Below are 12,063 nucleotides of genomic sequence, written 5' to 3' on the forward strand. Positions count from 1 at the left end.
CCGTGTCCCCGAGGCCTGGATAAGCCGGAGCGAGGACCACAGGAGGCCAGGGGAAGGAAAGAGAGTCCAGGTGGACTGCCAGACTTCAGCTCCAGAAGACAGTCAGGACTTGGCAGCGTGCGGCTTCTGGCTCTGGAGGAAGGCCACGGAAGCCTGCCGATGAAGGAAGGGCAATTTGTCCTCATGGGCTTCGGAGCGTTTCCAACAAACAGCAGCTATGTGGGAACCTGTGTCCCAACAAGGCTGGCATCTAGTCCAGGCCTTTTTTTGGTAGAAGTGTAACTGTGCTAGCAAACAGTAGCTCACACTTACTGCATATCTATATGTGTTAACTCACCCAGGACTTCTGACTGGGAGATTTTTTTAAAATTTAGGGTGTAAGTAAACCTTCTACTTTTCACTGAAAGTCAATGGAAACACAGGCTTTACTTTTCAGAGATCATTTGGCTGGAATGGATAGTCCTTTTTTTTGGTCAGCTTTACTGAGGTATGAATGACAAAACTGTAAGATATTTAAAGTGTACATCGTGATGATTTGATAGACATATACATTGCAAAAGAACTCCTCCCACCTAGTTAATACACATCCATCACCTCGCATGTTTTTATATATATTTTGGTGAGAACATTTAAGACCTATTTGCAAATTTCGGTTACACAATGCAGGTACCAACCAGAGTCACTGTTACACGTCAGAGCCTCAGATTTTTATTCATCTTATAAAGGGAAGTTTGCATTTACCAACCTTCCCCTATGTCCCCCACTCCACCGCTCCTAGCAATCACCCTTCTACTCTCTGCCTCTAAGAATTTGACTTCTTTAAAAATTTTTTTTAGATTCCACATATGAGTGATGCCACACAGTATCTGTCCTTCTCTGACTTATTTCACTTAGCCTAATGCCCTTGAGATTTGTCCTTGTTGTCCAAAGGTAGGATCTCCTTCTTTGTCATGGCTGAATGATATTCCATGGTGTATATATATATGCCACATCTTTTTCTTTTCTTTTCTTAAGATTTATTTATTTCGAGAGAGAGAGAGAACACAAGCAGGGGGGCAGAGGGAAAAGGAGAAAGATTCTCAAGCAGACTCCCTGCTGAGCACAGAGCCCAGTGTGAGGCTCGATCTGATGATGACTCTGAGTTCAGGGCCTGAGCCAAGACCAAGAGTTGGACGCTTAACCAACATGCACCCCTACACCACATCTTCTTTAAGGAATGGATAACATTTACTGGCCAGAACAGGCTGGCCAGCACACTAACAAGGAAGGGGATCTTCAGCAGGGAGAGGTACAGCTCTCTGCAAACCAAATAAAAGGCATTCTATTATTCTACTGACTTTTCATGCAATTCACCTTGTCATGCCTTACGGATTTGAAAGTAGTGTTCATAATCAAAAGGAGAAAGCATATCTTCTAAAATGTTTTGACTTAAAGTATTTTTTTAAACATCCAATAGAAGAATTAAAAATTCAGAGTCTTTTTACAAGAAGATATTTTATAGCATAGATACATCTTCTGTTACGGGATTTTAAGAAGATTATCATTTTAACAGTTGTCCAGGCAGCATCTCACCAAAGATGCAGAAGTGTTTAGGCTTATTTTCTTCAGGAGGTTCCCTAAACATGTAACCAAAAAAGATTTACCACTTGAACCTGGAAAAGAAGAGTCTATCTCCTGCTTTGTGTGGCAAGATGAAAGGCAAAAGGTAAGCAGAATAAACAGCTATCTGAGAGATTGACTGTGTGTGTCTTTTGAAATGAGGTCTTTAATCTTCACTGGCACTTCCCAACGCAACGGTATTACGACAGGCTCCTCATAAAAGAAGAGGTAACAATCATTACTGACTATAATGGTTTGGAAGTCTTAGAAGCACAAAATCAAAGAGTAAATAAATCATAAACTAAACTTCAATTTTCAAGGACTGCACATTTTTTTTAAGGCTGCATTTTGCTGCTCTTTATAAGGATGAACTTATTAATTGTTCCAAAGGGATGGAATTGTCCCAAAACCTCCTCCCCTTGGCAGACCTACTGTTTGGTCTGCAGTACAGCTCATAGGGGCTTACTAGTGGAGAACGGGTTAGCAGAGGCTGCAGACTTATTAAAATGAAGGCTATCAGTTTGAATAGCCCATGAGAATGTCAGATTTCTGAATTCCTACTCCTTCTACCTACAGAAGAGGTTCAGTTTCTCCTCCTGTGGCCTCCCTACCTCTAACACTTCAAAGTCTCCCACCTCCCCCCTGCCTCTTTAAAGCCTAAAGACAACACAAAAAAGCAGCAGAGAACAAACAATAACAAAAATCCTTAAGACTACAACAGAAAAGGGAGGTGATGGGAATTCTGGTGTGTGTTCTTAAAGTCTCTCAAATCAAAGCAAGACAGAACTATGACAGAAACAACAGCAACAACAAACCCCGAATACAGATGATCTTTCGACCTGCTACTGTACCGTTATCTTTCCATAAAGGAGATAATTTCAGTAGGCTGCGTAATTATTTCTACTCATTCCATCCTATTCCTACTTGAATCCTACCACAGGCTAAAATATGCCAAGATCCTTCTTCATTAACATATCATAGATTTTCTTTTCAGTATAAATCAAACTAAATAGGTCATGATTGCTTAATCAGTATGCAAAGTATTGCCTCTGGGAATCACCTTCAATCCTCTGACAGCTAGAATTTTTTTTTAGAGCTTTGAAATTTAATTCTACCCAACCTAACCCTACCCAGCTCCTCATTCCCTCACATCAAAATTTTCATCCTATGAGGTATAGATCTTGTCCTAGAACGGGTATCATGGCACTAACAGCAGGGATTTAATTAATTCAAGGGTGAAAACAGATTCTGTACCCAAGCCCCCCTCCCCCATGTCATCAGGACCTTTCCCCTTCCCTCGGCAGCCAAGAAGAGAGGGTGGGAGAAAGGAGCTGTCCTGAAATTATGTTACTGATATACTTATGCTTCCCTCTTAAGAAAAGGATTGATTCTTCCTTACAAAGGAAGGCTCACATCATTCCTAAGAGTGAGGAGTCCATGATCATCCATACTGATTAAACAATCTCTGAGGAACTTTCGTGTAGTCCCTTGGCTTTCAATGACATCAATATGCAGATGACTCCCCCTGTTTATTTCCATCCCTGACTCTTCCCCTGAGTGGGCCTCTCAACACAGAAACTTGTTTGTCACCAAAACCAACTCTTGAGTCTCCCCACTAGACTTATTTTCTAGAAGAGCAAACAGTCCTACAAAGTATGACACCGTTCTGCCTGCTTTACGATTAACTCACTGAATCCTCACTACCTATGAGATAGGTACTAATATGATCTCATCTCACCGATGCTGGGGACCTAGACTTCAATCCAAGCAACTGAAGTCCATAGCTCACGGGCTTAGCCATGATGCAAGGAATGCCCACTGCTGTAAACCGTCCCGGTGCTCAACGGGCTCCCCCCGTCAAAGACCAGACAGTCACATTTGATCCTTGCATTTCCCTCCTCTCCCACCCCCAAACCTTTGGGAAACCCCCCTGGCCTGGCCTCCAAATCCCGTCCCCTCTCTGTCCCTCACTATCCTCACCAAAGTGGACTACTACAATCGTCTCAGAAATGATTTTCCAGTCTTCACTCCTGCCTCTCTCCATTCTGTAGAACACAAAGAAACCAGAGTGATTTTTTTTTTTTTAAAGGTGAATTGGAAGAGATTACTTCCTGCTTCAAATCTTCCAGTGGCCTCCAGAGCCCTTGGAATAAGAATCCCAGTTCTCCCCCTGGTCTGGGAGGCTCCTGAGGCCCTGACCTCTACCCCTCTCTCTCCGTTTCAAAACGGCTTCCGGCCTCGGGGTCTTTGCAGCAACTTTTGCCTCAACCCCAAAGGTCTCTCTTACATCATCACAAGACAGGATCCTTCTGGTCATTCAGATGTCAGCTCAGAGTAACCTCCCAGGACGGCACTAGGACAGGACTTCCCTGCCTGGGACTCCATCACAGTGGCTTCTGCCCTCTCCTCTGGCCCGTCAGCCTCTGCTTCCTTATCACGGGACTTCTGACAGCTCCTCCCATTGTGGCTTTGTCACGGGTTTCATGCTCTTTTCAACACTCTAGGAAGCTAAGAACTTTGTTCATCTTGTTGAATCCCATATCCTGAGGGCTTAGATTAGCTCCTGGGTAATAACAACACTTAAGACATGGTGGTGGGCAAATGAAATGTCATGACCCTTTTAATGGCTTTCTAGTGCCTGTGGAATAAGAGTAACTCTATTAACAGGAACCACAAGGCCCTGTGCAACCCCTGGCCACTTGTCCCAGCTGTCTCCGAAACGCTAATGAACTGGACTGCTTTCCCGGGGGGTGGCGGGGAGAGGGAGCCTTCTCTCCTTCTGGCCATCAGCAGGCTGTGCCTCCCCCAGGAGGCTCCCCCTGCCCCTCCCGGCCTGATGAAATTCCCACTCATCCGTCAGAGCTCTGCTGAAGCATCCATCTTCTGCCTTGAAAAACCTTCCCGGAGGCCCCAGGCAAGGTTCAGTCTCCTGCTTCACACACAACACTATTTTCCTTCACATCACTCCTCATACTTACCGTTTAACTGGTTATTGGGAATAGCTTGTAAAACACACAAAAACAAAAACCAAACTCTGTTGTCCTGACGAGTCTTTCAGCTCCATAACCCTAGGGAATAAGTCTATTCATTCGACAAAAGGCTTGCTACTAACTAGACTGCCTGACTATAAAACCAACTTGTTTCTCAAACATGAGGAAACCAGAGACTATATATTTTCCCGTGTGGGAGGAGGCTACCCACCCTCCTTGAACTTGTTCCCTCTAATTCCGTGTCTCCCATGACTGTGAATCTCTCCCCACCCAGCCCCCTCAGACCTAGGGCAAACCTGACATAGCCTCTGCCCAGACATGGGCTGCTCCGTCCCTCCCTTCAGCAACGGGAGCGCCGGAGTCATCCTGCCCTCTGTTGGATCAGCCCACTCCTGCAGTGTGCTTCGGGAGCCCAAGCAGCAAGATCCTGCCTGGGTCTTACACCCTCGAAGGAGGCTCAGATCAGCGTGACAGGAGGCGCCCAGGACCAGGATGCTGGAGCTTGTCCCGCCTCACTCTGTCAGGGCCATTAAGTGGTTTAAGACACCAAAGTGCAAAGACGGAAGCCCAAACTACTGACAGAGAAGCTCACTTAATAGTGTTGCCGTATATAATTTACATTGATAAACACCACCATGCAGTCTCTTAAGGTCTTCCATAATTGTCACCATTGGGTTGGGGAAGGTTAATTTGCCTCCGGAGGTAACTCCATGGGCTCCCTGGCTCCATCCTGCCCCTACTCTGGGCTGTGCTCTGATGCTGTTGAGGGGACACCAGCATAGGAGCAGTTAAGACTAAGAGGCTGTGGCAGGGGAAGAGAACATTCTTCTGAACATGGAACCTATGGGAAGCAGAGTGGGGAGACGCCAAGTTCCGTTTAGATGGAACTCTTCATACAAAGGGCCCCTTCACTGGGTCTTAGGGCTTAGTTTTCCGCAGCCAGCAGGCAGAGCTGACCACCGGCAAAACCGAAGTGCTTGCTGTCCATCACTGGTACTTGTTCCTACTGCCAGGCCTATCTATGTTGGGAGAAAAGTACCTGCAAAGAGAAAAATTGATTTCCACTAAAATATTAGGGATGCAATCTTTACCATCCACTGGATAATGCCAGGGAAGAAAATGCATAATACAAAGACAGAAACTGGGGGCTAATGTGAGAGCCAGGGATAGGAACTTTATCCATCAGCCCTTACCCCCCAACTCACAGAAAAAGAAAAATTACATCATGAGGTGGACACCTTCTTCCCTTTGATACAAGAACACCTGGCAAGCAAAATATTTTATGTCATTAGAAAAGCACCACCATAGTCGAATAACTCATGTAACTTTAAGGGTAATCCAATGAAAGTATGACTGTAGAATAAATACCCAAAGTTATTTTGTATCTTGCCTAATATCAGACAAAAAGATAATGGGGAAGCCTAAACCATTTCTGGTGGTGTGAGCAGGAAAAACTCACTTTTCCTGTGTGTCTCCTTTGCTCTTGGGCCGACCCCCACACTCATGACACACTGGACACCAGACACATAGTTTTTCCCTCACCAAGCAAATCTGTGACACCAGCTGGGCATCCTAAAATTTAAGGCACTGCATACAGTGTCAGCTCCCACAGGGTCAATCCTACAACACCGCTGCCCTCACCCCACTTCAGATGCCAATGGCAAGTGCAGGTTATCGCCTATGTGCTTCTGACCAATGGGCAATAAATTGGAGGTTCCTATGACCTCCTCCTCAAGTTTGATTAATTTGCCAGAGTGGTTTCAGAACTCCGGAAAATGGTTTCCTTACTAGATGACTGGTTTATTATAAAAGGATACGACAAAGGATACAGACAGGGCAAGGTATATGGGGAGGGTTGTGGGGCTCCCATGCTCTCTCTTGGTGCGCCCCTCTCCCAGCATCGCCCTGTGTCCAGCAACCCAGAAGCTCTCTGGACACCATGTTTTGGAGATTTTAGGTATGACCAGTCATTAAGTCCATTTCCAGCCCCCTCTTCTCTCTCTGGAGGATAGGGCACAGCATTGCAAGTCCAAGCTTCTAATCATGGCTTGGTCTTTCCTGTGACTGGTCCCCCATCCCAGAGCCACTGAGAGTTACCTCATTAGAACAAAGAATACCACTACTACTCTGGAAATTCCAAGAGATTTAGGGACTCTGTGTCAGGAACCAGGGACAGAGAGCAACACACAAACACACACACACACACACACACACACACACACACACACACTTCTATGATCTCACATGGCCTTACCGTAGCTCTAAATACTCCCTAGAGTAGAAGGGATGAAAAGCACACCCCCAAAGTATAAGCATTTCTTTTTAAATCAGTGGGCAACAAGTCTGTACTAAACCTGCCAACCATTTGGTATAGAAACTGAAAATCTGTAGTGAATGCTGAGTATTTGAGGAAAAAGCACCTGTCCGTTTAGAACTGTATGAGAAAACATAAAGAGAGAAATATCTATTTCAGGAATGTTTAAAAGTATCTAATACAGAGAAAAAATACAAACCCATAAAAGTCGTCTGGTGAACAGTTTAATTTCATGAAGTTACTTTTCAGAGTCTGCACCAGACAGTGTATTTAATGATTATTCATATTTATTTTATTTCTAGAGAAAATATTTTTCCTAGCCACAAGTTCCAAATCAGCCTCAGAAAAAACACAAAAACGAAAACAGAAGAAGTGAGAGACAGCAATAAGTGATTTTTTTAGAAATTCTGTCACTATACTTACGCAGTCGAGGTCTGCATGTCGTGCCAGCTTCTGCTGAAATTCTGCTTCAGTTCATTCATCAGGTTCATGCCGAGTTTTTGCTTTATCTCAACCAGATGCCTTTCTTTCGCTGATAAAACTTGCCGTAATGTTGTGATTTCGTCTTCGAGCTACAGGTGGGAGGGAAAGCAGTGCGGAAAGATGTGAGGGCAGTTGAAACACACACCTGCAAAGTGCTCGGTTCTCCAAAGCTGCCCAGTGCACCATCGTATTCCAGGCCCACGTTTAGTTACAGCCAACACATCCCACAGTGACGACGGTCTGATATTTTGAAATAGAAGCAGATTTCTTTAGTTTTAATGATTATAAAAGTAATCATTGCTCCTTATAAAAAATTCACACAGCAAAATATAAACAAGAATGATTACCTCTAATCCACTAGAAAATAGCCACTACTTAACGTTTTGGCTTCTCATCTTCCAATTTTTTTTTTTTTTTTCCAAAAACGCAGGGCTTGAACTCACAGCCCTGAGATCAAGACCTGAGCAGAGATCAAGAGTTGGATGCTTAATCAACTGAGCCACCAAGGTGCCCGCCCCCCAAAATGTTTTTTCTTTTTTTTTTTTTAACATTTAATTTGCTCCTAAAAGCAACTTCATGTGTCACTGGTCAGTACTGTGTGTTTATTTTTATTATTACTTTTTGTTTGTTTATTTTATTTTTATTTATTTTTTTTAATGTCTTAATTTAATTTTATTTTTTCAGTGTTCCAAGATTCATTGTTTATGCACCACACCCAGTGCTCCATGCAATATGTGCTCTCCTTAATACCCACCACCAGGCTCACCCATCCCCCCACCCCATGTGTATATTTTTTGCCCATCACACATCACTGCGTTGATGCAGACACAGACTGGGCAGACACTGGTTTTGCCAAGCTAGTGCCTCAGGAGGGGAGAACAAGGGAGGAGAGGACATATGCAAGAATGTGATTCGTGTGTCTTTTTCTTTTTAACAATGTATTGACAAATAATTGATGTATAATAAACCACCCACATTTAAAGTGTATAGCCTGTAAGGTTTGACATGTGTGTTACTCTGGTGAAGTCATCACTGCTACCAAGAAAGGGAATATGTCCATCACCTCCAAAAGTCTTCTAGGTCTTCATTGTCATTCCTCTCTTCCTTCCCCCAACCCTCCTTCCAGGTAGCCGCTCGCTGGTCTTTCTTTCACTCCACAGCACATACTCACTTTTGTGTGCCTTTGTTCACTCGGTCTAATTACTTGAGATTTTTGGGATTTATCCATGTTGCTGCATTATCACAGGTTCTTCCCATTTTATTAAAGAGCAGTACTCCTTTTATGGACAGTTTGTTACCTATTCCCTGGTGAAGGACATTTGGGTTTGGCCAATGCAAATAAAGCTGCTATGACCACTCACGTACAATGTTAGAGCGAGGATATATTTCCTCTTTCCACTGTATGAGAAGAAAAGCAAATCTCATAAAACTGCTCTTGTTCACTATGTAAAACAGTATGGAGATCCCTCAAAAGATTAAAAATAGAACTACCATACCAGCCAGCAATTTTCGTTCTGGGTATTCATTCAAAGAAAATGAAAACATTAACTCAAAAAGGTACATACACCCCATGTTCACTGCAGCATTATTTACAATAGCCAAGATATGGAAACAAGCTAAGAGTCCACTGATGGATGAATGGAGAAAGAAAATGTCACACACACACACACACACACACACACACACACACACACAAGAAATATTATTCAGCCATAAAAAGATGGAAATGCTGCCATTTGTGACATGGATGGAACTTGAGGGTATGATGCTAAGTGAAATGTTATCAGACAGAGAAAAACAAATACCATAAGATCTCATTTATATGTGGAATCTAAAAAACAAAGCAAATGAAAACAAGCTCATAGATACAGAAAAGAGATTGGTGATTGCGGGAGGGGTGCGGGAGAGGGGGTGGATGAAATGGGTGAAGAAGGTCAAAATGTACAAACTTACAGTTATAAAATAAGCAAGTCACACTCAAAAACTGCCCCTGCAAAGGTAATTTCTAACAAAGCAGCTCTGTAAAATGCCCAGATTTTCGAGAGTGGTGCTATAACCTGTGAAAATCAATTTGAAACTCCACGAAGTCTTTGATTCTGATTGTTGTATTTTATTCTGTTGTTATGTTTTTATAATGTATTGCCCGGTAATATTGCTTAAATTTACAAAATGATCCTGAAGCCAGAAGAGAACTATCAGTACTCCCTTAGCATCCCACATGCACAGGGGTCATAAAAAGCTTGACATTTTCACCAGATTTCTTATTTTTACAAATGTGGCAGGTGTGTCTCATTTACAGTCAGAATATCGCTCTACTTCTGACCACAAACCACATTTACACTAATACCATCAGTCATCAGGCAAATGTGCTCCTCGGATTACTGGAGATACAGCTGCTAGAAAAGCCTCTCGAGAAAGACAGGCACCTTGGCACAGATTAGACTTTTTACTAGTGCAAGAAATATTTTACCCCAATGGTGGACAGATTGGAATAGTGCAAAGCTTCACGGACATAAATAATCACTTCTGTAAAATAGGCAAAATTCTAAATTGGAAGCATCTTAAATACTATGGTGGGGGGGAAAAAACCAATCTCTTGGAGTTTTTAATATCAGCAAATGTCAGTAATCTTGCATTAGTCATTTCTTATGTTTATGGGGCAGTTTTCCAATGCTCACAGGAATCTCTCTAACATGGTTACCCACTCCACAAACATGTTCTAGTCAGTAGCACAGTCTCGATGAGCCGGTCTTCAGTATGCAGACGTATACTCACTGCTGCAAAAGCAGTCTACTCAGGGACCACCAAAGGGGGTCATGCTTTTAGTCTCCCCATTAAATGAGAACACATGGTTATTTTAAAAATTAAACCCTCTATTCTTTCGCTATCCCATCACATTCCACTTTTTCATCTTTGTCAATGTGTCTCTTGCGTTTAATCCGTGGTCTACTACTTCTCAAGGTTGTATCTCTAGCTGTCTTTCTGTAGCAGGCTTTTATTCTGTAAAAAAGACGTTTTCTGCGTTCTTTTGCATCAATAATATGTTCTGAGTGACTGAAATTATTGGGAACCTTGGGGTTTTTTATGCATTGGGTAAGACTGTGGTTTTCACTCTGTAATAAAAATAAAGGGACAATTTTTAACTGAGAGTAAGAACTTACAGATGTAGAGAAGAGGAAGGAGGCTCAAACATCTTGATATTCTCAACCTCCTATCTATGGGACCCGAGAAATGTATTCAATATTGGGGGGCAATAGGAGATTCATTAGTTATTTGAGGGAGGGAAGGGATTCATAGTTTTCTAATGAAATCCTTAATCCCCCAGAAGTGAAGAGAAACACTGAAGTGATCAATTTACCAAACACCAACCTAAAGAAAGAACAATGAAGTCCCACACCTAATATTCTAGACATGGAAGCACACATTAAAAAGTATTTGTAAGGAACAGACTTTTAATGATAGAAACGTGAACTTGGTTACTTAGTTTGGTCTGTTCTCAGGTTCTTTAATGAAATTCTCATCATTTCAATGAAACGTTGAGACTCACATTTCTTGAAGCTTCCGGTATATTTATTGGTGATCTAAATATATGCCAAAAAATCTATGAGCAAATTCAGAAATTGAAAAAAACACGTAATCTTCAATTATATTAGCTTGCAAGAATGAAAATGAGAACCACATCTCTTTCCACAGAACAGAGAGTTCTGCCCCACGGCAAAGCTTTTAATCACAAATATTTTAAATGATGCTCATGACGAGAGTCCACCCCTCATTTGACTAATGAGATTTTTTTGGTCTGGTTACACCAGTGGTTTTCAATTTCAGTTTGCATAAAAGTTACTCATTGGGCATATTTAAGATGCAGATTCCAGAGGAGGCCCCTTTTCATGCCCTAAGACTCTGATATCTTCAACTTGGTAGGGCCAGGCTACATACATTATTTAATCCGTGCTCCCAGATACTCTGAGTCTGGTGGTATGGAAACCCGATACCGTAAGTACCTCTCTGAGCCACAGCAAATTCTTTCTGGGATGAGGTGGAGTGCAGGTAAGTCATTAACGGAAGTGTTTAATATATCCTTTCTGCTTTAACTTTAAATTAATCATTTCTTTATTACAAACTAATAGTCTGGTTCTTTGGTTTTCTGACTCCCTAGAAGATCTCTTGGATGACCCATATTTATGATTAAGATTAGATACTGAAACTTGATTACTGAAATATGAATTAACAGACACCTATCGGTGAGGATGTAGCAAAATTGGAAGCCGTGTACATGGCTGGGTAGGAATGGTAGGAATGGAAAATGGCCCCTGTGGAAAAGAGTCTGGTAGTTTCTTAAAATGTTAAACATAAAATTACCATATGACCAACAATTCCACTCCCAGGTATATTCCCCAAAGAATATGAACAAATACATGCATACACATGTTCATAATAGCACCATTCACAATAGCCAGATGGGAAAACAGCCAAAATGGTCATCAACGGACGAACAGATATACGACTGCACTAGTCACCAAAATGGAGTATTATTCAGCCATAAAAAGGAATGGAGTATTGAGATATGCTACAACGTGGATGAACCTCAAAAACATCCGGCCCAGTGAAAGAAGCCAGACACAAAAGGTCATCTCTTCTATGAAATATACGGGACAGTAAATCCATAGAGGCAGAAGG

General features: G+C 42.3%; 1 protein-coding gene across 1 annotated transcript in view; it reads right to left on the bottom strand.

The window, feature by feature from the left end:
* TPD52L1 (TPD52 like 1) overlaps positions 1-12,063 on the bottom strand; it is a 97,801-nt gene that overhangs the window by 17,184 nt on the left and 68,554 nt on the right. Inside the window, exon 3 of the mRNA XM_080806855.1 lies at positions 7,327-7,475. Coding sequence (XP_080662981.1) covers positions 7,327-7,475 — 149 coding nt within the window. The remainder of the gene's footprint in view (positions 1-7,326; positions 7,476-12,063) is intronic.

This window comes from Martes martes (assembly GCF_963455335.1).
Source record: "Martes martes genome assembly, chromosome: 6".
Classification (NCBI taxonomy): domain Eukaryota; kingdom Metazoa; phylum Chordata; class Mammalia; order Carnivora; family Mustelidae; genus Martes; species Martes martes.